A 27,014-nucleotide genomic window follows, 5' to 3' on the forward strand; every position below is an offset into this window, starting at 1 on the left:
TAGCACGCGCCCAGCAGGGCTGGAGACCCCCACACAGCTCGCGTCACCTGCAGGAGCACAGGAGGTTTCTCCACCTGCCTGCATGGGGCCACCTGGCCCTGGCTGTCACCTCCAGGCCTGAGTCACCTGACCAGGATGTCATGTGGCCCCACCCCTTCCTGGGTGCTAGGCAGCAAGCTCTGGAGTGGGCCGGAGCTGAGGACCCCTCCTCCGTGTGGCTGGGAACTCCCACGGCCACCTGTGTGTCCTGTGGGGAGAGAGCCTGGGTCTGTGGACGTTCTCAGGGTGCCGGTGAGGGCACTGGTGACAGGGGACAGAGGCAGAACCCTCACCATTCTCTGTCAGCAGTGTGTGGCATCTGTCCCATCAGGTGATGGGGACCAGGCCCCGCCCTCCCTGACACCCATGGTCCTACTGAGTCACCCTGGGAGGGGCAGCCCAGCCTCAGGATCCCTCAAAGGAACTGAGAAAAGCTTGGGGGGGTGGTGGGTCCAGAATCAGGCGGACACTCCTGTGAGCGGAGTACATTAGGACCTTAGAGGCAGGCACACATCGGGGTGCAGCCGGGAGCCCTGGCGTGGCACTGGGCCACGTCACCAGAAATCTACCTGCCCCCCGGGCTTGTACCTGCCGAGCGTCCGGGCCCAGAGAGAAGCTGCCAAGCTCAGAGGCAGGCCCCCAACAAGAGGGTTGTAGTGTGTGCTGCTGACCCATCACAGGCTGGGCACCAACGACTGGCGTGGCTGGCTCACCTGCCGCTCGTGGCTCTGGATCAGAGCACCGGTCCCAGCCCCTGGCAACGGAGCTCCTGATCTGGCTCCCGGCTAATGCGCCTGGGAAAGCAGTAGAAGATGGCCCACGTGGGAGGCCTGGATGGAGCTCCTGGCTCCTGGCTTTGGCTTGGCCCAGCTCCGGCTTTTGTGTCCATCATGGAGTAAACCAGAAGGTGGAAGGCATTTCTGTCTCTTCTCTCTGTGTGCCCGTCACTGTCCAATAAGTGACGCGTACGAAAAAAAAAGTAGTTAGGCCGGCGCCGCGGCTCACTAGGCTAATCCTCCACCTAGCGGCGCCGGCACACCGGGTTCTAGTCCCGGTTGGGGCGCCGGATTCTGTCCCGGTTGCCCCTCTTCCAGGCCAGCTCTCTGCTGTGGCCAGGGAGTGCAGTGGAGGATGGCCCAGGTGCTTGGGCCCTGCACCCCATGGGAGACCAGGAAAAGCACCTGGCTCCTGGCTCCTGCCATCGGATCAGCGCGGTGCGCCGGCCGCAGCGCGCCGGCTGCGGCGGCCATTGGAGGGTGAACCAACGGCAAAGGAAGACCTTTCTCTCTGTCTCTCTCTCTCACTGTCCACTCTGCCTGTTAAAAAAAAAAAAAAAAGTAGTTAATAGATTTTGGAAACAGAGAGATGGCCGGCGCCGCGGCTCACTAGGCTAATTCTCCACCTGTGGCGCCAGCACACCGGGTTCTAGTCCCGGTCAGGGTGCCAGATTCTGTCCCAGTTGCCCCTCTTCCAGGCCAGCTCTCTGCTGTGGCCAGGGAGTGCAGTGGAGGATGGCCCAAGTGCTTGGGCCCTGCACCCCATGGGAGACCAGGAGAAGCACCTGGCTCCTGCCATCGGATCAGCGCAGTGCGCCCGCCATAGCGGCCATTGTGGGGTGAACCAACAGCAAAGGAAGACCTTTCTCTCTGTCTCTCTCTCTCTTACTGTCCACTCTGTCAAAAAAAAAAAAAAAAGAAAAAAAGAAAAAAAAAAGAAAAAAAAGAAAAAAGAAAAGAAAAGAAACAGAGAGAGTGAGTTAGAGAACTCTCATTTGCTTCACTCTCCAAATGCCCACTGTGGGAGGGACCCAGGGCGCAGTCTGGGTGCTGGGAACTGAAGCTGGGTCTCGCGCATGCGTGGCCGGAACTCAAGCACTGGAGCCCTCACCAGTGGATCAGGGCCAAGACTGGAGCGCTGGCGCTCTGCTGCGGGCCTGGGGCGCGCTGAGCAGCGCTGACCCCAAGGCCGCCCCCGCCCATGCAGTCTTCCTTGTTGAACACTTCGCAAGGCGGAGGCGCGGTGCTGTTTGCTGGGCGGGGTTTTGCGCACAACAGGACTTTGCGAGGTGGAGGTAGTCCTGTCCCCCAGGCTGCTCGCGCTGCACCAGCACAAGAACCCCCGAGGTCATTCGCGGGGTGCGCGGCGCGTCCCCAGGTGGAGTCCTCCTGAGAGTCCTCTGCCCTGGGTGAGAGGCGGCCCCTCAGCGGCTCAGGTTTGACCGCGGGCTCCCAGCCAGTCGCAGGCTTGTCCTGGACAGGTGCGAGGCCCAGAGGCTCCGGGCGGCGCCCACGCTCCAACTCACCGCGCCTGGGGCGGAGCCGGCGGCTGTCTGAGCTGCGGGCGTGCAGCACCGCGCAGGGCTGTACTGTGCCCAGTGCTCCCTGTGCCGACCGGACGGTGCGGAGCGGAGCGCGTGGCCAGGGCAGCAGCGCCCGGTGTCTGGCGGGTCCGCGGGAGTCGCAGTGGCCCAGGTTTGGAGCAGAAGGGGAGATCCCCGGGGCTGCCCTGGCTCCCAGGCCGAAGCCCTGCGAGTGACTCTGCAGGCAGAGGAAGTGAGGACGGACAGGGTCAGGGAAGGGCGCCCCCTGCATCCCGAGGCCGGGCACTCGGGGGAGGGGTTCCCGCAGTTTCTCTGGAAGAAGGGGCTGGGTGTGTGGGCTGTGACAGGGGTGCCTGGCATGGCCATTCTTTGGGCCTTTGGGTAGGAATTCAGTGAGTTCGGGTGCCCTCTTGTGGCTGAACGATGAAGGCCCCCTCTGTGCTCGTCTCTGGTCGGAGATGTCCGGCAGACAGGGGCGGTGAACAGAGAGAAACCTGGCCAGCAGTCAGGAGGGGCCTGCAAGACAGGAGTTGCTGAAGAAGCTTGCCAGTGCTGGCTCTTTTATACACAAAGTGGCCCTCTCTGATTGGCCCCCTTCTGAAAGTGAGCACAGATTAAACCAATCAGGGGAAGAGAACAACAACCGAACAGAAGGCAGGGATAACGACTAATCAGGAGGCCAGAATGACCACCAATCCTAAGGGCAGAATAGCACCCAGACAGGGGACTGAGAGTGGACGCCAAGGGGCCACACTGGGTGAGAAGTTGGAGTAGCCTGTCTTGCACAGAAGTGTGCAGTACTCAGGTGTCTTGAGCAGACTCAGCAATGTCTGACTGTTACAGACAGCTGGGGTGGGACCTCCCTGCCTTCAAGCAGGCACCGGAGGTAGTGGAGCGCCCAGAGAGTGTAGGAACCCCAGGAGGCTCCGCTGGGTCACCTCCTGAGCACTGAGCTTCCGGCCCCACTGTCTCCCGATAGCTCCAGGTTCGGCAGCATCGCACCTCAGCTGTTGCAGCACTGGGGGCTTTGAACTGCAGCCTGCGTGACTTCAGACCGCACGTCTAATGGTTGCTGGGTCCGGTGTGTTTATAAAAGAGGTACCTGGGGCAGACTGAGGACGGATTTAGGACTGGAGTTCCAGAAGCAGAGCTCGGGACATCGGCCCTCCCTAGACAAGCTAACCGGGCACAGCTGCTTCCCCAGATGGTAGGGAGCAGTCGCGTTTCAAGGTCAGTGTCGGGGTCCACTTTCCGTCCTTTGTCTCTGGTTCCGGCCGTGTGTCCTCTACCCCCCCCCCCCACCCGTTGGTTCCCTCTTAACCAGTCTAGGGCACCATCTTCTGTAACATTTTCTAAATGAACTGGCTGCTAGCTCTGGACGAGCATCGGAACTTTATGGCCTCCAAACACAGACAAGTCGTGTTAGCATGTTACTGATGCTCCAAAGAGAAGCGCCAGCAAGACCACAAGAGAGGTCCGGACAGCGGGAGGAGCCAGGGTGCCGGCTCCAGAGATTACTCCAAAAGCTCCAAGAGTTAGCTACTTCCTCGATCCTTTTTCTGCCCCTCCTGTTATGTTGCTGGACCACATCTCTCACCGCGGCCCACCCGTTGCCGTGGAAACAGCACTCTTCACTTCAGAAAGGGCAAATGTCCTTTTTCTGCAGTTAGCAGGTGAAGGCCCCTCCTGTCCTGCAGGACCACGGCTGCTGAGGCGTCTGATCGACCTGGGCGAGCCACTAAGGACTTGGCAACTCCTTTCCCATCAGCCGGCGTTTGTTGTAAAAGGTGACTGATGAAGGAAATTCTCCTATCCCAGTACCCACTGCAGCCGCATTCCCAGGCTGGCCGGCAGGGCTGTGAGCTGGAGAGCACTTTTCACCTGGGCCTGCTCAGCTACCAATATAGGAAGAGTTTGGTTCCTGGGGACAAGGCACACTGGGGGAGTGAGGAGAGCCAAGGTTCGCAGTGGCTGTTTGCTAACTCACCTGTTGGCTGTGTCCTGCTTTGTTGGTTACACGTTCAGAAGCCTTTGTGGGTAAAACATAGGCTGCTGTAAGAAACAGAAAACATTCCCTGGACAGACCCGTGACTCTTGTAGAAACATGGCTAGAGCAACCCTCTGACCACCTCCAGTGTTGCGGAGCCGTCTCGGCCAGACCTGCGGACAGAGGCCAGGTCAATATTATCATAGTCTAAACAGAACAGGGTGACATCGGGACCCTGATTCCCAGGTGTCCCTGGCTGAATCTCCCAGGCTTCCTCCGCGCGTTGACCAGTGCGCTCCCAGGTTCGCGCCTGGAGCAGGGCTGTAGATTCTTCGAGCTTCAGCCGTGTGTAGATTGACCAGCTTCCGGTGTGGTCACAGTAGGGCCGCGGGCTCAGGGGGCGGGCGACTCGGAGGGGGTTTTCAGGACCCCCAGTCACTGTCCACTTGGCAGAACTCTCGGGTGGGGCTGCAGCCTCTACTGGACCCAGGCATCTGTACCTGTAAGCTTTGGGGCTTTCAGAGTAGTTAGAAACACAGGGTAGGCACCCTTCCGTGTGGGCCTGCGGGGTGCCCTGTGCCAGTCTTTTGCCCATACGAGGTCTCTGGGCTGGGAGGGTGCACCGGGTCTCCTAAGGGCATGGGACGTCTGATGCCCACTGGTGTAACTGGGCTGTAGCGGTGGCCAGGAGCTCCAGTTGGGCATGGATGTCTCCTTTTTTCCCGTTTCTCTCCTGTCTCTGGGAATCTCCATAAGGGGTGGGGGCCTACCGAACAGATTCTCCCGGGGCGAGAGTTTGATTCCTGCTCGGGGTGGCCACCTCACTCGGAGGACAGCTCGGGTCAGCCCCGAAGCCCAGAGCAGCTGGGGCTCCTGACAAAGCCCAGAGCTTGTTTCGGGGTCCGGTTGCCGCACTCAGCTTCCCCTGAACTCTGAGGCTGGTCACCGGCAGGGAGGTTCCACTTCATAGCCAGGGCCTTTGCCAGTCCCGTGAGACCTCAGCCCCAGAGGCCGGCCCGTTATCGGCTCCAGTGGGAACAGGCATCGCATACCTGGGGAAGATCTCGGGTAACTCCGCTGGCTTTTCTGTTCAGGCGGGGAAAGCCGCCCCAGTAGTACAAGCAGGACCAACAGGCATCCACGGCCCCTGCCGGCGGTCAGTTCAGCAAAGTCTCTCCTGGGTCCTCCAGTGGGCGTGGCTGCGTCCTTGTGCTCCTGGCGGCTGGGAGGGCCCCTCTCTGGCGTTGCTGCAGGCCCAAGTGTGGCATCTCCGGTGGCCTTTCTGTAGAGCGTGGGGAGTTCAGCCACACACCAACACCGCTCACGGGGCTCCCAACTCTGTTCTTCCTGTGTGAGTGTTTTCATGGAGCTGACAGACGAGGGGGCAGGCCAGGTGACCTGGGGCAAAGGTGTCAGGAAGCAGCCGCCACCGGTGGAGTTTTTGGTGCCCCCCCCCCCCCCGTCCAGTGTTCCTCCCCTGGGGCACCCTTGGGGTGTTCAGGTGAAGCTGAGACAGTTTCTTGGTCTCTAAGGAACAGCTGTGGGCTCCCACACACTGCCTCCAGCAGCCGTAGGATCTCAGTTCGTTTTTTTTTTTAATTAATTAATTTATTTTGACAGGCAGATTTAGACAGTGAGAGAGAGACAGAGAGAAAGGTCTTCCCTCCATTGGTTCACCCCCAAAATGGCCGCCGCACTACGCTGATCTGAAGCCAGGAGCCAGGTGCTTCTCCTGGTCTCCCATGTGGGTGCGGGGCCCAAGCACTTGGGCCATCCTCCACTGCACTCCCGGGCCACAGCAGAGAGCTGGACTGGAAGAGGGGCAACCGGGACAGAATCCGGCACCCTGACCGGGACTAGAATGCGGGTGCCGGCGCCGCAGGTGGAGGATTAGCCTAGTGAGCCGCGGTGCCGGCCAGTCACGCCTTTTTCAAAGTAAGAAAGGGCTCTTGGTGCTGTTAGTCCTTTCAGATGTTTTTTCTCCCTTTGTAGCTTTATAGAGGCCCGATCGTCAGGGAGTACTTGGGTATCCAGATGTGGCAGAGGCTGGGGCCCCTAGGAACTCTGGGACCTGTCTCCCAGTTTTCGGAGTTTGGAAGTCCTAGATTGGTTTCCATTGAGTACATCAGTGGTAGGGAATGGTTGGTGATAAAAGTCAGCGTCGCCCTTGTGCGCTGCTGGCTTGGTCAGCCGGGGGGTGGGGGGTGTGGTGCCTCGAGCTCGCGCAGGGGCACGTGGGTGCCTGTTCTTAGGAGGTGCCACCGCTTCCACCACGTCTGCCGCTGCCTGCCGCTCTGTCTCGGGAATCAGACAGCGTCCCGTGCTCGCTGGCTCTGGGCTGGGAGACGCCTCCCTGTCTGTTCAGGTGGTGGGGGGTGGGGTGGTGAAACGAGAAGTAGATGGCACTGGAGTCTGGTAGAGCGGGGGCCTCTGGCCCCGGTGCGGGTGTGTGTGGGGGGGAGGCGATAGAAGTGGGGGAATCCTGCTTCTCCTTGGGGACTGGTGGAGAGACTGGGAATCCTGGACGGCCCTCGGGCTCTTGACTGGGGTTGAGTCCTGGCCACAAGAATTTGCTCTGTCCCAGCCTGCCAGCCAGAATGACATCCAGGAGGGCTGCATGAGTGCGGTTTGCATCCAGGAATTTTCAGATGGAACCTGTCTGGGTGGTCTGCTCTCTGTTAGCGCCAGGGGCACCTTCGGCATGACCTCTTGAGCTCCTGGGCTGGGCTCCCGCAGCGCGGCAGCCCCCCAGACAGAGCTGCAAGTCGTGGACCCGTGCGTCTCCACACCACGGGGCTGGCTGGGGGCACAGCCTCCGTGGAGAGCTGGGGGGCAGTGCACATCACAGCGCTGCACCTCCCCCACAGTGCCTGCTGGGAGCCCGCTGGACCCCAGGGCTGCCATCCAACTGGCCCTGCCCTGCAGCCCACGGTGGCTCCTCCTCTGCACCCCGCCCAGGTTTCCCTGAACGGCCTGCTGCAGGGGCGGGCAGTGATGGCTCCACTCTCACCTTAGATGGGGAGTGGCCTCTGGCTGCTATTCTACCTTACAAGTTGGCCCTTGGGGCTGGCACTGTGGCTTAGTGGGTGAAGCCGCTATCTCCAGTGCTGGCATCCCATATGGGCACAGGTTCGAGTCCTGGCTGCTCCACTTCCTATCCAGCTCTCTGCTATGGCCTGGGAAAGCAGTAGAGGATGGCCCAAGTCCTTGGGGCTCTGCACCTGTATGGGAGACCCGGAAGAAGCTCTTGGCTCCTGGCTTTGGATCAGCACAGCTCTGGCCTTTGCGGCCAATTGGGGAGTGAACCATCATATGGAAGACCTCTCTCAGACTTTTTGTTGTTGTTGTTGTTTAATCTATACACTTTTTAAAAAGATTATTTATTTATTTGGAAGAGTTACACAGAGAAAGAAGGAGAGGCAGAGAGAGAGAGAGAGGTCTTCCATCTGCTGGTTTACTCCCCAATGGGCTGCAAAGGCCAGAGCTGCACCGATCCGAAGCCAGAGCCAGGAGCCTCCTCTGGGTCTTCCCACGCGGGGGAAGGACTTGGGACTTCTACTGCTCTCCCAGGCCACAGCAGAGCTGGATTGGAAATGGAGCAGCCGGGACTCGAACCAGTGCCCATAAGAGATGCTAGCATGCCAGCGGCGGCTTTACCTGCTGTGCAACAGTGCTGGCCCCCCAAAATTTTTAACTTAGTAAGATCCACCTTAGAGGCCGCAGTAATGAAGCTCTGATTACCCCTTGGTACTTTGCCGGATCTGTTAAACCCAGTAACAAAACAAGCCTGACAGATGGCATAGAAAAACTTTCTTTTAAAGCAGCGGTTTTTTGGATCCCAACGAGAAGTTTCTTAAGCTCAATGTCCAGTTACATTTTAGCAAATTATCACAAAAGCCATAACTTGGGCATTTTTATACATAAGATCCTTACTTGTCAATTGTCTCCCTAGATTTTCTGTTGAGCCCAGTCTTCCGCTAAACAAGTGTCCCAGGCTCACCCTGTTACCAGTTAGATGCCTGGGGCCATCTCTAAACAGACGGGTCCCCGGGGCCAGGGGCTGGGGTGTCTCGGGTGAAAAGCTCGCTGGATAGGGTTAACTCGATCAGTGCCCATGCTGACAGCTCACCTTTCTCCTTCCCACTTCCACAAACAAGAGAGAAGTCTAAGCTGCCTCTCTTTTTTACTCTGAACACATCTTTATGCTTGCAACCTTCTTACCGTTTTGATCAGTCTAGACAGTTGGCTTTGAATGGGATTCTCCCACAATGTGCCCCCCTTGGTCGGTGTCACAAGAGACAAAGACCTGCGGCTCAGGCACTGAACCGGACTGTGTTGGCTTCGCCCGCCTGGCCGCTCCCCAGGCGAACACAGAACCGCAGGTTAGGGCCCGGTCAGACTCTGTAGCTGCAGGGCCGTGGAGCCAGACACTAAACACCACACACGCACACTCTCCTCCGTTACAGACACCAGACAGGTGCCTCCCTGTGAGGACCCAACAGGAGCAATCGCAGTGACTGCCGGGAGGCGATCAGTCTCCCTCTTCCGCACAAAGGAGGGACTGAGTACTGGGTGCCCCGGGGGCGTCCGACCAGGTCCTGAAGTTGATGGTGTGGATGTCACGGCCTCCACCTCCCAGGTACCCTGCAGTCCCACCCATGGAGGGGTCGCGTGGCCAGGAGGCAAGGAGAAGCAAGGCTGGAGGCAAGGTTTTATTGCAGAAGTGGTGGGAGGGGCCTGGAGGTGGCAGGCCAGGCCGGGACGGGACTGAGGACGCCCTGGTGGCGCTGGAGGGAACACCTTGGGGGGTGGGCACAGGAGCCCGCACTGGGACGCTGTGGTGGGAGCCGTGCGTGGGGCCGCGCGGTCAGGGCGCCGCCGCCCCCAGCAGGAGCAGCTGCAGCAGCATCCCCGCCAGCAGCGGCAGCCAGGGTCCCGCGGCCGGCCCCGGGCTGGCGGCGTCGGTGTGGCCGCCGGGGGGCAGCAGGGCGCAGTCGGTGTAGGGCTCCAGGCAGGCGGCGAAGGCCATGACGTGCGCGACGTAGCTCTGCTCCTGCACGCCGTGCACCAGGTGCGCCTGCGGCCCGCGCGCCAGCACCGCCACGTCCTCGCCGCCGTGGGTCTCGGACGACAGGGGCACGGCTGCCTGCTGCAGGTACCCGGGGTCGCCTGCAGGAGCGCGGCGGTCACAGGCGGCCTCCGTTCCTGTGGTCACCCCTCCCAGCCCCCCAGCCTGACCCCCGGCGGCACTCACTGCTCTGGCTCTCGTTCACGTTCCGGCGGCTGCCGCCTCTGACCGCGTAGCCTGGGCCGTTGCCATACAGGATGGAGGTGTAGTTCTTACCGTCCTGGGCCTTGCTCGGGGCCAGCCCTGCAGGGGGAGGGTGGACACTTGCGGTCGCGCTGACCAGTGTCAGGCCGGGTCCTGGGTGCCGCACGCCCGCACCTGTTGCCTCTGCCCCGGCCGAACCCTCACAAGGACCCTGAGCACCGGTGCTCTTAAGGCGCCCGTTAGACTGGTGGGGGAGCGGGGCGGGGACCGTCCACCCCCATGAGTGCAGCAGCCCCCGTCAGGGACCCCGACCTACCGAAGATGGAGCTGCCCCTCAATGTGTAGCCCCCAAAGGTGAAGACGTGGGAGTGGTCGGCGGTGACCAGGGTCAGCGTGTCCTGCTCGCTGGTGAGCTGGCCCGCCCTCTCAATGGCGGAGTCAAACATGACGGCCTCAGTGAGCGCCCGAAAAGCTATGCTCTGGTGGTGACCGTGGTCGATGCGGCCCCCTGCAGGACAGACAGGTGGAGGCTGACCCTAGACCCTGAGCCTCCACCCTCCTCTGCTCTAGGGTGGGGGCCGCCCCTCACCCTCCACGAAGAGGTAGAAGCCGCGGGGGTTCCGGCGCAGCAGGTGCAGTGCGGCCTCAGTCATCTCCATCAGGGAGGGGTCCCGCTCAGGGTCTCTCTGGGTCTCATACTTCATGTCTGAGGGCTCAAAGAGGCCTGAGGGACAAAGGCTGGGTGAGGGCCGGCAGGGGGCGCAGTGGAGGGGGCGCGTCGGGGGTCTCAGGGGGTCCGGGGCCGTTACCCATGAGCTGGGTCACGCTGGGATCCTGAGTGGCCTGCAGGAGCTCTGCACGGTTCCACACGTACCGGGCCCCCTGGAGGGACACAGCCAGACCTCAGCCCAGGCTGACCCCAGCCCCGCCCTCCTCCTGCTGGGCCCCGCCCCCTGGAGGGACACAGCCAGACCTCAGCCCAGGCCTGACCCCAGCCCCGCCCTCCTCCTGCTGGGCCCCGCCCCCTGGAGGGACACAGCCAGACCTCAGCCCAGGCTGACCCCAGCCCCGCCCTCCTCCTGCTGGGCCCCGCCCCCTGGAGGGACACAGCCAGACCTCAGCCCAGGCTGACCCCAGCCCCGCCCTCCTCCTGCTGGGCCCCGCCCCCGCCGCCCCTCACCTGGTGCTTTGTCAGCCACTCCTCCACCAGGTTCCGCCCATCCAACCTGGTCCCGTCCTGGCTGGGGTCAGTTGGGTACTCAGGGTCTGGGGTCCCCTTGGGAAACATGTACTTGCGGCCCCCACCCAGGATCACCTGTGCCAGCAACAGGGCAAGTTGTTGTCAGTGGGCTGGAAACGCCGCTCCCACCCTAACAACGCCTTCCCCCACCAGGTTTGGGAATGGGCCGCTCTAGGCTGGGTCTTCTACCCTATCCCCCCAGCTGCCCCACCCAAAGGCCCTGGCAGGGCGGGGAGTTCAGGCTGCCTGGCCTGTGGCCCGTGGGTGCCCCGCCCCTCCCCAGCCCCGAGGCGCACGTCGATGTCCATGTTGGAGACCAGCTGTGTGGCGATGTCCTGGCAGCCCTCCTGCCGTGCCGAGGCAGACATGTCGGCGTCTGAGTACCAGTTGCGGTTCACCGTGTGTGCGTAGGTGCCAGCTGGCGAGGCGTGCTGCACCCGCGTGGTGGTCACCACCCCCACGGACTTCCCTGAGGGAGGCACAGGTCAGCGTGGGGCCCAGGTGTCTCCCCTCCCCATCCCACGCCGTGCGCCCAGCCCACCTGCCTTCTTGGCCCTGTACATCACCGAGAGCACCTCATTGCCCTGGGTTGTGTTGCACTGGTCGTAGCGGGCGGCCGCACTCAGGCCGATGGTCCTGTAATTGGCCTTGACCCCGCACAGGTAGGCTGTGGCTGTGCCAGCGCTGTCGGGCACCTGTCTGTCCACGTTGTATGTCTGCAGAGACAGAGACCCCCCACCCCCACTAGTTGTGCCTGAGACCTGTCCCCAGTGCCCCAGTCCCTCCCTGGCCCCAGTACCCAGATCCCGCCCTCTTGCCCGGCTCCCTGCCCAACCCTCAGCCCTCTCTTGTGTGGGACTCAGGCACCCCAGCCTTTACCTTGGACAGAGCCAGGTATGGGAAGTGGTCCATGGCCAGGGGCGTCTCGGGTCCCAGGTTGCCAGTCATCTGCCCCTTCAGGATCCGCGCAGCCGTCACCGTGGAAACCCCCATCCCTGGGTGAGCAGAGCCCCATCAGAGCCCGGGGCCATGGTGCCCGGGCTGGGAGGGCCGTGGGGTGCACGGGTGCTGCCTCTCACCGTCTCCCAGGAAGAGGATGAGGTTCTTGGCGGCCGTCTGGCTGGGCAGTAGCTTCCTGGCGGTGTCCAGGGCCTCCTTAGCCTTTTGGTTCCAAAAGTTGGGGTCCTCCTCTTCCTCTGGTAGGGAGAGGGAGGCAAGGTCAGCCGGGGAGGGGGGGCAGCAGGCTGTGTGGGGGCGGGGCGCTCCGGGCTCCTTACCGGGGATGACGCTCAGGGCAGGCTGAGGCCTGGGGCCCAGCAGCAGCAGTAGCGGCAGCAGCCAGACCCCCTGCATGTCTGGATGGTGATGGTGTGACCAGGTCGAGACGCCAGGCTCCAGGGACTGCACGCGCTGCCTGGGTTTAAATGGCAGAGGGCTTTTCCCCAGGAGCCACCGCACCCGCCCCTCCCCTGTGACCTTGGGTGCTGGGTGGGGGAGAGACTAGGTGTGGCGTGCTGCCTGGGGCAGGGTCCTGACAAAGAGGGACCCAGTTGGAAGCAGATTTGGAGATGACGCCCTCAGGGAGAGGAGCGGCCCCACCCCTCCACCGGCACTGCCGCCGGGACCTAGAACTCCGCGCTGACACCGGGTTGTGCAGTATTTGTTGGGGCACAGCTCCCCTGGGCTCCATCACTGCTTCCGAAGGGAGGTGTGGATGATGAGCGCCCTAGAGATGGGAGGAGGCACCAGGGAGCGCCCAGCGCCCTCTCCGATTTCTACCAGGATTACCCGAGCCACGTGGCACCCAGGAAGCTGGACCAACGTGTCCGTGGGGTGGTGATGCCACTAACGGGGCCCCACTGTCTGCTCTCCTGGCAGGTGCACAGGCTGGGTCCTTCCAAGGGGTGGAGGACTGAGTGCTTGAACTTCTCCCTGACTCAGGCAGAGGAGCCCAGGGAGGGTCTGTGCGCTCACAGCCCTGATCCTGGCCCCAGTGCGGCCTGCGATAAGGAGCTCAGCGTCTCGGTGGCCTCAGGCTGCATTCAAAGTATCCCTCGTATGTCCAGCGGAGGGACAGCAGGGGCAGAGCAGGAGGGGACACGCACACGTGTCAGAGCATGGACGCGTGGACACAGGGACACTGCGCTCACCTGCAGGCCAGCATCGCCCAGCCCTGCCCCAGGCCCAGCCAGGTGAGCCTTGAGCCCACCATGCTAAGTGAGGCCAGCCAGTCACCCAGGATGAATCCTGATGGCTCCACCCACAGGGGGCCCAAGAGCACTGCCAGTGAAGGGAGTGGAGCGGGCAGCCAGGCCTGGGCGGGGGATGGGCCGATGCAGTTCCTGGGCTGTGCCAGATGGAAAAGCGGGGGTCTGTGCCCAACCGTGGCCGTGAACTTAGCTCTTCTGGGCCACACCCTTGGATGTGTCAAGAGGGGTCCTTGTATGTTCTGTGTCTTTTCCCCGATTCAGGCTTGTTTCAAGGAAGAAATGCCTCCTCCAAGCCGTGCCCAGCACTGCCCACCCCCAGCAGTTCCTCCCCCCTCAGGCCTCCGCACCTGAGCCCCAGGCAGGGCCCCTGACCCAGAGCCCCTCATGTCCGTCTGTGCCGCCTCACTCCCCGCCATGCCCACATGCCCTCCCCAGGCAGGGCCTCCTGGGTCTCCCTGCCCGTGCCCACCATGCTGCCTGCCGGTGACCTGCAGCTCTCGGGGGAGCCCCTCCCGCGGGAGCCCCCTGCCTATGTGACTCACCCCTGTGGCTCCTCTGTCTCCGGCCTGGGCTGCTGTGCCAGGAACATTCCTGACTGAAGGTCAGGAGCCTGGCTGACAGGCAGGCCTCTGGGCCACACGCCGGTTTGTTCGCGGGTCTAAAGGTTCTGGACTCCACAGTCGGTCATGAGCCGGGAACTGGGCAGTCACCCCTCCGCCCTTTCGAGGTGGACTCTGGTGGGGCTGTGGGTCCTGTGCCTGGTGAGCAGCAGGTCGGGGCTGCGTGCGCTCGGTGCCCAGTGCCCCACTCCGCCGCTGCACCCGGCTCCCGCGGCCTCCTGGGCCTGGGGCTGCCAGGGTCTACTGTGCTGTCACCTGGCTGGGGCCTGACACCTCCCTGATGGCCAAGATTCTGAATGGCTCCGCCTCACAGTCCCTTTTCATTTTTAAAAATAGTTATTTTACTCAAGTATTTGAGAGAGGCTAAACGAAAGAGCCCCTCCATCTGTTGGTTCCCTCCGCAAATGGCTGCAGCAGCCAGGGCTGGGCCAGGCCAAAGGCGGGAGGCAGGCCCCAGCTGGGCCTCACCCGTGGTTGGCAGGGGCCTGAGCCCTGGGCCATCATCTGCTGCTTCCCCGCGTGGACAGGCTGAAAGCCGCATCAAACGGAGTGGTTGGGACTGGGATCCTCACTCTGATAGAGGATGTGGGCGTCCCAAATGGTGTCTTATCCCGCTGTGCCATCCCCCAAATTCTCTTTAAACCCCTACCTCCCCCCGCTTCTGTCCCTAACCCTTGGCCATGAAGATCCTCCCACCCCCGCTGCCATTTCAGACTCGGCGTTGGATCAGACCATCATGCACCTGTAACCCTTGTGCCCAGCTTCCCCCCAACACCCCCTGGGACATCACCAGGCAGGGCCAATGCTTGGCTGCTCTGTGCAGCTGAGTGGGCGTCCGCAGGACGGGGCACAGGGCACCGTGTGCTTCTCCCAGCCCCGCGGCAGCACCGCCCAGCGGATCTCGGAAGTGGTAGCTCTGAGACCCGCAAGGAGGGAAGGCCTAAGCTTCTGGGAAAGGAGAGTCCCCACCTGTACTTCCAGGGAAGAAAAGTCCTTGTCAAGGTCCCGCGGGTGCCTAAAGGTCAACCCATGAGGATCAGACCTGCCTCAACCTTTAACCCCCATGCCCTGCATCTATAAAAGGAGCTCTCCCAATCTCTGACACGTGACTTCCCCGGCCCCCGCTCTGTTGCTCTATTGGGACCGGTGAACCTCGCCCGGGAGCAGAACCCCAATAAAAGCCTGTGAATTAATTGGGTTCAGTCCCCAAATGGCTGCAAAAGCCAGGGCTGGCCCAGGCTGAAGCCAGGAGCCAACAGCTTTTTCCAGGTCTCCCACATGGGTGCAGGGGCCCAAGGATTTGGTTCATCCTCTGCTGTTTTCCCAGGCAGAGAGCTGGATCAGAGGTGGAGCAGCTGCGACTTGAACTGGCGCCCATATGGGATGCCGGCACTGCAGGTAGAGGCTCAACCCACTTTGCCACAGCCCGACCCCAAAATGAACATATTTTAATTATACTTTTCATGAACTTTTTAAAATTACTGATTTATTTATTTGAAAGTCAGAGTTACAGAGAAAGAGCAAGTGCGAGAAATCTTCCATCTGCTGGTTCTTTTTCTATGATTTATTTATGGCTGAATGACAGAGGAGAGAGAGCTTCGATCTTCATGTTTACCATTGGTTCACTCCACATGTCTGTAACAGCTGGGGCTGGGCTAGGGCTGCAGCCAGGAGCCACACTCCATCCAGGTCCCACGCGGGAGACAGGGGCCCAGGTACTCAGCTCATCCTGCCCTGCTCGCCTGGGCACATCAGCAGGGAGCTGGGTTGGAAGCAGAGGCGAGACCGGAACTCCGATATGGGATGTGGGCGTGCCAGGAGTCAGCTCATCCCAGCGCGCCACAGGGCTGGCTCCTCTGGGAGCTATCTGTCGTCCCTTCGTGTGTATATTTCCAAAGCTTGGCATTTGGGCAGGGTGGGGGTGTTTCCCTGCTGTCCAGAGAAGGTATTACACAGGACGAGAGAGGGAGAGAGACGCAGTGTTCCATCTGCTGCAGCTCCATCCGGGTCTCCCACGTGGGTGGCAGAGACGCAAGCACTAGGCCCATCTTCCGCTGCTTTCCCAGGCGCATCAGCAGGGCGCTGGAGCGGAAGCGGAGCAGCCGGGTCTTCCAAGGGCGTTCACCTGGATTGCCTGCCGTGTTGGGCACCGGACCCCCACCCCACCCCACCCCACTCTTCCACTCCTCTGATCCTGTCCAGGAAGGAATCTCAGTGGTGCCTGGAATGTCTCCAGTCCTGCCCTCCTGCATCAAGATAGCTCGCGGCTGGGGGAGGGGCAGCCCTGGCGGCGGCAGGAGCTCAGGAGGAATGGCCAGCACCCTTTCTTCATCCTAAGACCCGGCAGGCTTCCTCTTCTAGGGAATTTAAGAAAAAGTGGGCTATCTGACGGGCAGAAATAGACAGGCAGTGCCCAGGTAGGGAAACAATGACGGCGGTGACACAGGAGTTACACGGGAGCCCTGGTGGCTGGGAGGCTGGTGCTGTCTCTCACCCTGGAGAAGGCTCTGGGACAGGCAGTGGCGGTTATTCCGCGGTTGGGACGAGGGGCTGGAGTTCGCACACGACCGAGATGAGGCTGCAGATCTCAAACCGTCTTGTAAGGTAACCGCTCTTTGACCTTTCTCGTTTGGTGAGTTTCTGTGGTTTGGGTTTGTTTGTTTGTTTAATGTTTAGAAATCCATCTTAGGGAGGGAGTGATCCATTCAATTATTTTCCTTAAAAAATGTTGCTTTCCTCAACCAAGCTCATAAACGGTGCTGTGTCCGTGTTCAAAGTTGCAGCTCGCTCCCGGGAACCCAGCGGGCCTGAGTCTGAACAAGCAACAAACTCTCACCCTCCGGGCAGCCAGGGTGCTGCTGGGATGTCCCCGTCCCCAGGGGTCAAGGCGCGGAATGCGAGTGAGACTGCTGACGGGGTGGGGGGGTCCTCGCTCAGAGCACTTTGCAGCCCAAGTTCACGCTTCCCTAGGAAATCCACTTGCGGCTGCAGCTTGGTGGAACCACCCACCTGCCAGCCCACCCCCGCCAGGGCTGTACCCCCGCTGGCCCCGGCCCCTGCCACCTCTGTGGGGACCAGGAGCGTGGGCAGCCCAGGGCCGGGACCGAAATCTATTTAATCTCTTTGTTTGTTGTTGTTGTTTTGTTTGTTTAGTTTTTAAGATTTATTTTATTCACCTATTTGAAAGGCACAGTGACAGAGCGGTCTTCATCGATGGTTCACTCCCCAAAGAGCCACAAGGGCCAGGGCACCGCCGAGGCCAAAGTCAGGAGCCAGGAACTCCATCCGGGTCTCCCACATGGGTGGCAGGGACCAATCCCTTGGGCCATCTTCAGCTGCTCTCCCAGGCACAGTAGCAGGGAACTGGATCGGAAGTGGAGCAGCCGGGACTTGAACCGGCGCCCAGATGCCGGCGATACGAGCAGTGGGTTAACTCACTGCACCACAACACTGGCCACTGCTTCAGTCACCTCACCCCTAGCCACACTCCACTGAGCCCTGGAAACCATGCACACCTCGTGGGCCGTGTCGCCAAGGACGGTGCCCATTCCTGACTGGCTGCCTCCTGGCTCGGCAGCTCCCCACCCCGGCCTCCAGGCTCTGGGCCCCACTGAGGCAGCGGGGGATTTGTCGGTGCCCAGGCTGCCTTGGACGTAAGCAGGACCCTTCCCGCCACGTGGAGCAGAGTGGCAGTGCCCGGCTGCCTGTCCTTGGGAATTTTTCTTGGTTGCTATGATGATGGGCTGTTTAATACGCCCTTTGCTGAGTGTACAAGAAGGCTTTTAAACCAATTTTAGATCCGTTCCTGCTAAAGAGAAATATTTTTTTATTTCTATGCAGGTTCCACTTGAATGCAGGGTAAAGCAGTAGACAGATCTGTAAGGTTTGTTAAAAGAAATCAAGTCAAACCCAAACCAGCAGCTCCGGCTCCCGCCACGCGTTTGTCCATCTCGGCGGCAATCAGCTGTCTCCTCGTGTTGTTGGGTGGGAAGTCAGACATGAGCGCATGCGTGTGTGACAAAGGCCAAAAGAGAAGACGTCTATGTCCAGCATCTGCATCTGCATCTCAAAGTCATCCTGATAACGTTTCAGGGGCAGCCCCGTGTCCGCATCCTGCCCTGCCCCCTCCTATCCGATAACCTGCCAGGTGGGGGTCCCCGCCCCTCCTGCCTGACAAATCTCCCAGATGCAGCCCAGGGTCTGCATCTCAAACACCCTGCTCAGATCCCCATTCTCCAGGGGGTCCTGCTCACCCTTCCTCTGAACCCAGGACGGCGCCAGCTAACTTCCTCCTGTCTGATACCTTCAGGGAAAACTCAGATGGGAGCTTCTTAATATTTACAGCCATAAAATCCTTTGTTTCAGGAGGAGATGTATGAAGACAGAGACCCATCTCCTTAAAAACCCCCGGCCTCAACCGGACTGCGCGCTCAGCCCTCTGCCTCTCTGCTGAGCCGCCTGCCCGCCAGGCCAGGTATAATCTCTCCACTCAACCATGTAACCTCCACCCCCCCGCACCCCCCCCCCCCAAGTCTGAGCGACTGGCACTCTCTCCCAGGTCCTGTCTGGAGAGGTGCCCATCCGTCCTTACGCATGTCCCTTCCCTAATAAACTTTGCTACTTCTACTTTCCACCACTCTGTCTCACGCCTGAATTCCTTCTTGCGCGAAGGCAAGAACCCTCCATCCTCCGGTAACAGTATTTTGATGTTTATCACTTTTTCTAAATAATAAAGTTGTTGATTTTTACGTTTTAAGCGATATCTATTAATGCTTACTATAGTCTCTTGTTATGTCGTGAACTGCCCCCTCCGACCCTGTCACACTGCAGTGTGGATGGGGCCCACGGGGACAGCTCTGTGTGCTGGGTGAGGACGGGGCCCACGGGGACAGCTCTGTGTGCTGGGTGAGGACGGGGCCCACGGGGACAGCTCTGTGTGCTGGGTGAGGACGGGGCCCACGGGGACAGCTCTGTGTGCTGAGTGAGGACGGGGCCCACAGGGACAGCTCTGTGTGCTGGGTGTGGACGGGGCCCACGGGGACAGCTCTGTGTGCTGAGTGAGGACGGGGCCCACGGGGACAGCTCTGTGTGCTGGGTGAGGACGGGGCCCCCACGGGGACAGCTCTGTGTGCTGAGTGAGGACGGGGCCCACAGGGACAGCTCTGTGTGCTGGGTGTGGACGGGGCCCACGGGGACAGCTCTGTGTGCTGAGTGAGGACGGGGCCCACGGGGACAGCTCTGTGTGCCGGGTGAGGACGGGGCCCCCACGGGGACAGCTCTGTGTGCTGGGTGAGGACGGGGCCCACGGGGACAGCTCTGTGTGCCGGGTGTGGACGGGGCCCACGGGGACAGCTCTGTGTGCTGGGTGAGGACGGGGCCCACGGGGACAGCGCTGTGTTATGGGTGTGGACTGGGCCCACGGGGACAGCTCTGTGTGCTGGGTGTGGACGGGGCCCACGGGGACAGCTCTGTGTGCTGGGTGTGGACGGGGCCCCCACGGGGACAGCTCTGTGTGCTGGGTGTGGACGGAGCCCACGGGGACAGCGCTGTGTTATGGGTGTAGACGGGGCCCCCACGGGGACAGCTCTGTGTGCTGGGTGTGGACGGAGCCCACGGGGACAGCGCTGTGTTATGGGTGTAGACGGGGCCCCCACGGGGACAGCTCTGTGTGCTGGGTGTGGACGGGGCCCCCGGGGACAGCTCTGTGTGCTGAGTGAGGACGGGCCCCCACGGGGACAGCTCTGTGTGCTGGGTGAGGACGGGGCCTCCACGGGGACAGCTCTGTGTGCTGAGTGAGGACGGGGCCCACGGGGACAGCTCTGTGTGCTGGGTGTGGACGGGGCCCACGGGGACAGCTCTGTGTGCTGGGTGTGGACGGGGCCCCACGGGGACAGCTCTGTGTGCTGGGTGAGGACGGGGCCCCCACGGGGACAGCTCTGTGTGCTGAGTGAGGACGGGACCCCACGGGGACAGCTCTGTGTGCTGAGTGAGGACGGGGCCCACGGGGACAGCTCTGTGTGCTGGGTGAGGAGGAGGCCCACGGGGACAGCTCTGTGTGCTGGGTGTGGACGGGGCCCACGGGGACAGCTCTGTGTGCTGGGAGAGGCCCCAGCCGGGGTGCCTCGTGACTGGTGGCTCGGTCACATGGCTGGCACACTGGGGGTGGCCCTCGGCAGCTGGCTGTGAGCCAGGCAGGCTCCTCTCCAGTGGGCTTCCCCCGACAGCCGCCCGGGCCCCTCAGGGCAGGGTCACTTCTGCTGGCCTGTGTGAGCCGAGCAGCCACAGGACCTGCCCTGATTGGGGGAGGGGCACAGATCCCATTTCCCGGCAGGGGGTAGGGGGGGAAGGAGAGTTTTATTAAAGGTTCATTTCCTTCAAAGTCAGCGTTACACAGAGATAGGAGAGAGAGAGAGAGAGAGAAAGCCGGGGGGGGGGGGGGGAGGGGAGGAGAGGGAGGGAGAAAGCTTCCATTTTCTGGTTCACTCCCCAGATGGCTGCACTGGTCAGGGCTGGGCCAGGCCTAAGCCAGGAGCCAGGAGCTTCTTCTGGGTCCCCCACGTGGGTTCAGGGGCCCAAGCACTTGGGCCATCTTCCACTGCTTTCCCAGGCATTAGCAGGGAGCAGGATCGGAAGTGGAGCAGCCGGGACTTGAACCAGCGTCCACATGGGGTGGCGGTTTAAGCCGCCACGCCACAGTGCCAGCCGTTGTCGCCATCTCTGACTCACATGGTCCCGGGAGGAGCGCGGGCATTTCACCCCTGCCCAGGCTCTGCCCCCCAGCGCGGTGTGGCCTCACTCAGGCCCCGCCTGATGACCGTGAGTGCACTCCCAGGGCCAGGAGTCAACTGCGAGGGGTCACGCCCCGTCCTGCACTGCTGCAGCCGGGGTGGACATCCTCTGTCCTGAGCACTAACCCAGTCCTAGGCGCTCCGTCAGTTTCTCAGGTTCCCCCAGGCTCCCCTGCTGCAGGCCTGCTTCCTGTCTGTCCTTTCTCCATTTACGCCTCATTGTGGTGGGGTACAGCCTCCTGAGAGCCAAGGCACGGCACACAACTTTTTTTTTTTTTTTTAAGATTTATTTATTTGAAAGGCAGAGCCAGAGAGGGACAGAGGCAAGACTTCCATCCACTGGTTCATTCTCCACATGGCTACAACAGCCAGGGCTGGGCCAGTCCGAACCCAGGAGCCAAAAACTTCATCCGGGTTTCCCAAGTGGGTGCAGGGGCCCGAGCACCTGGGCCATCTTCTACTTTCCCAGGTGCATTAGCAGGGGTGTGGATCAGAAGTGGAGCAGGGGCTGTGCTGTGGTGTAGGGGGTATAGCCGCTGCCCACAATGTTTTGAGTCCTGGTTGCTCCACTTTTTTTTTTTTTTTTTTAGTTTTTTAAAATTTATTTGAAAGGCTTACAGAGAGGAGGAGAGGCAGAGAGAGAGAGAGAGAGAGAGAGAGAGAGAGAGATCCTTCATCCTCTGGCTCATTCCTCAATTGGCCAGAACGGCTGGAACGGCGCCGATCCGAAGCCAGGAGCCAGGAGCTTCTTCCGGGTCTCCCACGAGGTACAGGGGCCCAAGCACTTGGGCATCTTCCACTGCTTTCCCAGGCCACAGCAGAGAGCTGGATCGGAAGTGGAACAGGGGCTGGCACTGTGGTGCAGCGGGTTAATGCCCTGGCCTGAAGCACCAGCATCCCATATGGGTGCTGGTGGTGTGGGGACCCATGGGTAGGCCTACCAAGGGACCTCTGAGTTAAGGCTTGGCCTGGCAGCCATGTTGTGTTTGCTAAAGCGGATGTTTTTAGTTTCAGTTGGGACGGTTCTTTCCACCGGATGTAACTGACTAAGACGGACTTTCCAAAAAGGGTATAGAGCGTTGTAAACAACAAGATGGCTCGGAGGACCACACGAAGAGCCTGCCCACCGCGTGACATCTCATTTGATTGGCCCAGGAGCGCATGAACGCCGCGTTAACAGGCATCGGATTGGAGTGCTCCGTGCATGGGCTTTAGCCCGCTTCTGATTGGTTGGATTTTGTATATAAGTCGTACGCCGAGGAAGGAAGCGCTTTTTTTTCCTTCCTCCTTCCTTCCCCTCTACCTCTATCGCTGTTATTTTCTCTCTCATAATAAAAGTCTACGGAAGACCGATTAGCCGCGAGTAGCGTCGTTCCTTTGTGGGCAAGGGAGCGACAGATTTGGAACCTGGCTGCTCCTCTTCCAATCCAGCTCTCGGGGGGGCGGGGGGGCGCTAGCCAAGACTGTGTTCTGTTTCCTTCAGGAGCAGGCGCTGGCCGGGTTACTTCATCCCAAAGATGACCAGAAGTTCCAGTCACCCAGGGAGCTCGTGCATCCAGACTCCCTGTGGGGCCAGCAGGCTTGGTTGGGGGACCTCTGGAGTCAGATTATTCATTGTTCCCTTGGGACGGCAGAGCCCAGCCCATCTCTGGCCTGGCGGAGGGTGCCCCAGGGCTCGCTGGGCAAAGAGGACCGAGGTGGCAGCTAGCCCCAGCGCAGGGACCCCGCATGGGCAGGAGGCACCCGTGCTGGGCTCTGTGGAATGAGGGTGGGGTCAAGGGTGCAGCCGCCTCCTGCCCTGGCAGGACTCCAGCTTTCTCAGGGCTGGTACCCAGGGACCGCCCCACAGGGCCGTTCTCTCCCTGCTGCGGGGGGTGGGGCAGTGGAAGCGGGTGGGCGGGTCCCAAATTCTCTGCTCAGACGCCTGCAGGGGTAACTTCCGGCCGCCACACCCGTCGCAGGGCCAGCTGCACGGCCCTGGCTCCCTCACCCACGAAGCTCCCCCAGGCCTGCAGCTCCCCCAGGCCTGCAGGTCCCCTCCTGTGGGTGTTTACTTCCGGCCCCCTGCCTTCTCCCGGGTCCTCCCTCTTCCTGCTGTGCTCTGGGTCCCCGGGGGCAGACCACCCACTGTGGCCTTGAGCCACTCTTGTCCCTGCAGGAGCCCAGCCTCAGGGCAGTGCCATCCCCAGGGCTCTGCTGCACTGTCCCCATGCTGCCGGGAGCCCATTTGCACGGTGGCTGGCACCCGTCCCCAGGCGCCTTTCTGGCTCTTCCTCACTGGCCGCCCACGTGCTCTGGGGGCACCTGCAGAGGCTCCCCCTGCGGCTTCTCCCGCCTCCCGCCCCGGTCTGGGTCCCTGAAGCCAGCATCCTGCAGGCGACACTCTTGCTGCAGCCCAGGGTGCTCCAGGTCCTGAGGAGGCCAGGGACGCCGCCCACCGCTCCCAGTGAGAAGACACCTGCACAACCAGCTTTTACTCTGCCCTTATCCATTGTAACAGTGCTAGAAAATATTATCATTATCTTAATGTAACCTAAAGTGTAATCACATTAGCTTATTAGGCAACTAGTAGTAATAATAAGCAACGCTAAGTGTCTTTGAGCTAAGTAATCCAGAAACTATATTAAGTTGATTATCGTATCGTACACTCCCCCTTCCCTCCACCTGGCCAGATGTGACCCTGCCCTGACCACGTCCAGGAATGTAAAAGGGAGGTTTAAAGCTCGAGATAACAACCAGCCCCTACCCTGGAGTCGGAGGCAGGTGTCTATCAGAAGCGTCAACTTGATCTATAGCATTCCCCTACAGCCTGCTTGGACATGATGATAACAGCTCTGTACGAATTGGGCTCGGGGCTTCTCGGGGGCTTCCTCTCCTGGAGGCACAGAGAGGCCCGGGTTCGAACTCTAATTAAAACGACCCTGCTCCTTGCGGCGCCGGCACACCGGGTTCTAGTCCCGGTCGGGGCGCCGGATTCTGTCCCGGTTGCCCCTCTTCCAGGCCAGCTCTCTGCTATGGCCAGGGAGTGCAGTGGAGGATGGCCCAGGTGCTTGGGCCCTGCACCCCATGGGAGACCAGGAAAAGCACCTGGATCCTGGCTCCTGCCATCGGATCAGCGCGGTGCGCCGGCTGCAGCGGCGGCCATTGGAGGGTGAACCAACGGCAAAAGGAAGACCTTTCTCTGTCTCTCTCTCTCACTGTCCACTCTGCCTGTCAAAAAAAAAAAAAAAAAAAAAAAAAAAAGACCCTGCTAATTGGCTTCAACTTGGGTCTCTGGTGGTGTGATTTTCAGGGGACCTCGGACTGCGCGCAAACACCAGAAGGGCCGCCTCTGCCCCTTCTGAGCCGGGCCCACGGCACTCCAGGCACTCCCAGCCTCCAGGCCCCCAGCCCCTGTCACCAGGCGCGGTGATCTGTGTCTGAGCTGCCTCCCAGCGCCCTGTGCCCACGCTTCGAGCACACTCCCGCTCAGGGCTCAGGGCGGCCGGAGGAAGGAGTCCTCTCCGCTCTGCGTCCGCCCTCCGGTCCCCTTAGCGTGGGGCCACAGAAGGCGCTGTTCCGCGCCCGGAAGCCGTGGACACCTGGGCCTCCAAGAGTCAGGACGATCACTGGAGGAATCAACGAAGACAAAGACTCGGCCTCGGGCCGCCGGCTTGGACCACGTGCAGAGGGTGGGACGAGGGCAGGCACACTCCGCCCCCACCCCGTGGCTGTGTGGGCGTGGCTTCCGCCTGTGTCACGCGGGAGGCCCGCTCAGCGCTCTGCACTTGGGGCATCGCAGTCAGGAGAGCCTGGCGGAAGCGGATTGGAGCCCAGCGCGTGTCCGCAGCGCCCAGGCTCTGCGGGAGGCTCCTGGCGCCAGGCGCAGCCCGAGGCCTCCCTGGAGGGTGGGGCTGGGGCGGGGAGGGGGCGGGGAGCCGTGTGGCACGGAGCCGCCCTGGGCTCTGGGGCGGGGCCGGGAGGGCGGCAGGTGGCCGGCTGCCCGAGCTGGCTGGCCCTGCAGGAGCAAGGCCTGAGGGCGGGCAGAGACCCTTGCCACAGCGCCGCTGCCCTGAGGCACGCCCTCACTCCGGCCCCTGCGGGACGTCCCCCAGGACGGCGTTGGGTCTCCTTCACTGTGAAGACTCAGCTGAGCCGGCAACCCCGGGACTCCCCAGGTGCGAGGAAGGCGTGCCCGTCCCCGCTCCCCCGGGCGCCAGCGCGGGACCAGGCCTGGCGGTGTCGAGGCACGGACTTGGGTCTCGGGGTGCAGACGGCCCTCCGCGCTTGGCTGGTGGCGGGGTGGGCTCTGTCGTCCAGGACACGACACGTGGGGCCGGGCTGGGTGCAGCCACAGGCGCGGGGCAGCCGGCCTCTGCGTGTGACCAGCTGTCATAGCCAGGAGGCGGCACCGGCACCAACCTGCCAGGGGCCAGCTGGGGGGTGCCCAGCCGGGTCTCGCCCCTGGGGCACCGGCTGCCTGGCCGCCCGCGGTCACACCGGACAGCGTTTCACACTTGATTTTATTCCATGACACTGATTCGCTGAGGGCCCTTCCCCGGGCAGGGGCGGGCAGGGCCGCCTGGCAGAGGGGGCTGGCCTCCTGGGGGACCCAGGAAGTGCCGGCCTGGGTCCAGCCCCACCCTTCCCTTCCAGTTCATTTAAAAAAAAAACTGAGCTGCAAAATAAAATAAAACGGAAAAATAAAAGCAAACCCCTGAGTTGATTAAAACCAAATAAAAAGTCCCCTTTGGTGTGACAAGGTCCCGTCCTGTAGGCCGGCGGGCGGGGCAGCTGGCGGCTCAGTCCTCCTCCTCCTCGTCCTCCTCGGCCCGGGCTCCCTCGCCCCGCGGCCCCGGGCAGCCCTCGGCGCCGGGCCGCTTCAGGATGGCGCTGTACTTGAGGGCCGCGGCCTCCGCCTGCAGCACCACCTCCACGAGGCTGAAGACTGTGATGACCTGCGGCAGAGCGGGGCGGGGACGCGGGGGACGCGAGCTGTGGTCAGGGCCCAGCGCCGGCCCGGGCGTGCCACGTGCCTGTGTGCCCGTCCGTGAGGCGGACTGCGCCAGCACGAAGGCCACCGTGCTGGACACGCGGGGAGACGTGTGGCCTGAGAGGGTCGGGCTGGGCTCTGGGACACGGCTCTGCGGCCTCTGGGGAACACACTTTCATCAGGTGCCCAAAAGGACCCCAAATGAAGAAGCCCCGCGTGAGGGGGCAGGCAGTGTCGGAAAGCAGGACCGCGGGAGCCCGCGGGGCTGGGGACACTGCGGGTGCGCCTGGGGCCAGGAGGACGGGGCACAGCGGGGCTGGGGACGCTGCGGGTGCGCCTGGGGGCAGGAGGACAGGGCACAGTGGGGCAGGGGAGACCCTGTGGGCGCACCTGGGGGTGGGAGGACGGGGCACAGTGGGGCTGGGGAGACACAGCGGGGCTGGGGAGTCCCTGCGGGTGCGCCTGGGGCCAGGAGGACGGGGCACAGTGGGGCAGGGGAGACCCTGTGGGTGCACCTGGGGGCAGGAGGACGGGGCACAGCAGGGCTGGGGAGTTCCTGCGGGTGCGCCTGGGGGCAGGAAAACAGGGGCACAGCGGGGCTAGGGGGACACAGTGGGGCTGGGGCGCCCGCTGGGGGCAGGAGGACGGGGCACAGCGGGGCTGACCTGCTGCACCGGCTCCTGCTCGGGCTCCTCCGGCTCCCAGACGAGAGTGAGCTCCGGCTTCTTGCCCACCTTCTGGAAGTGGTGGGAGCGCAGGGCCAGGGCCTGGGGGTGCACACAGCAGCACCTCAGCCACAGGCTCCGGGCGCCGCCTCCGTGCCGTCCCCCCGGGTCACCCCTGGACAGCTGGAGGGAGCGCCCTGCCCTGTGCTCCCAGGCTGGCCTTTGCCCTCTTGGCCACCAGCCAGCATCAGGGAGGCCCTGCCAGGCCACCGTCCACGGGGGCGGGACCTGAGGGTGACCAAGCCCTGAGGGGCGGGGCTGCTCTGGGGGTCCTGCGTGCAGGGACCAGGCGGCTGGCGGCCCTGGTGTCGGGTGTGGAGGCTGCGGGGCTGCGCCCCCTGCTGGCGCTGGCTCTGTGAGCACCGGCCGAGGCTGGGCTGACTGAGCGCTGACCTGGACCTGAACTCCCCTCTGCTCAGTGGGCCCTGATTGCATCCAGCTGGACCGGGCTTTCTCCGACTCCATCTTATCAAGTCACCTTGGTCCGTGCTGCGTGCTGCGCTGTGCCCTCCTGAGCACTCTGGCCAGCAGGAGATTCAGCGCCGGGGCCAGGGGCAAGGCGGAGACCCGCTGACCACAGGGCCAGCTGCCACCGAGTCCCCTCGATGCTGGGGCAGGGGCCAGGCGGGGCCAGACCTCGGCCTGCTCTCCGGGAACCCCTCTGACCTTTCTCCTCCCTCGAGTTTCTGTAAAACACCCAGGCTTGCAGGCCCTGCCTGTGTCACTGAGTGTCCGTGTCCTCAGGAGGACCAGGCCTGACCTTGGCCTGCAGCCGCCTCCAGGGGGGCCCTGCTGGGCATCTGGGCAGTGCCCATCGGTGAGCTTGCTGTGAGGGAAGGGG

General features: G+C 62.2%; 2 protein-coding genes and 1 long non-coding RNA gene across 10 annotated transcripts in view; 1 reads left to right on the forward strand and 2 right to left on the reverse strand.

Moving 5' to 3' along the window:
* Nucleotides 1-9,045: 9,045 nt before the first annotated feature.
* On the reverse strand, nucleotides 9,046-13,794 carry LOC100351862 (intestinal-type alkaline phosphatase). Its single transcript, XM_051834197.2, has 12 exons — nucleotides 13,611-13,794; nucleotides 12,136-12,272; nucleotides 11,938-12,054; nucleotides 11,738-11,853; nucleotides 11,400-11,574; nucleotides 11,155-11,327; nucleotides 10,799-10,933; nucleotides 10,428-10,500; nucleotides 10,208-10,342; nucleotides 9,935-10,126; nucleotides 9,601-9,717; nucleotides 9,046-9,515 (listed from the first exon to the last, which is right to left on the reverse strand). Exons 1-12 carry the CDS (start codon nucleotides 13,655-13,657, stop codon nucleotides 9,214-9,216), a joined length of 1,719 nt encoding a protein of 572 aa, XP_051690157.2. The 5' UTR covers nucleotides 13,658-13,794; the 3' UTR covers nucleotides 9,046-9,213.
* A 92-nt stretch (nucleotides 13,795-13,886) lies between these two features.
* On the forward strand, nucleotides 13,887-18,324 carry LOC138849149 (uncharacterized). Its single transcript, XR_011387554.1, has 2 exons — nucleotides 13,887-17,835; nucleotides 18,054-18,324. It is a non-coding gene; the product is annotated as an uncharacterized lncRNA (long non-coding RNA).
* Nucleotides 18,325-24,960: 6,636 nt separating this feature from the next.
* The window catches only part of DIS3L2 (DIS3 like 3'-5' exoribonuclease 2), a 385,604-nt gene continuing 383,550 nt past the window's right edge, over nucleotides 24,961-27,014 (reverse strand). For all 8 annotated transcript variants that reach the window (XM_070070055.1, XM_070070058.1, XM_070070061.1 and 5 more), the window contains 2 exons: nucleotides 26,114-26,215; nucleotides 24,961-25,413 (listed from right to left, as the gene is read on the reverse strand). In XM_070070055.1, the coding sequence (XP_069926156.1) occupies nucleotides 25,258-25,413; nucleotides 26,114-26,215 (258 nt within the window). In that variant the 3' untranslated portion in view covers nucleotides 24,961-25,257. The remainder of the gene's footprint in view (nucleotides 25,414-26,113; nucleotides 26,216-27,014) is intronic.

This window comes from Oryctolagus cuniculus, chromosome 3 (assembly GCF_964237555.1).
Source record: "Oryctolagus cuniculus chromosome 3, mOryCun1.1, whole genome shotgun sequence".
NCBI classification, from domain to species: Eukaryota; Metazoa; Chordata; class Mammalia; order Lagomorpha; family Leporidae; genus Oryctolagus; species Oryctolagus cuniculus.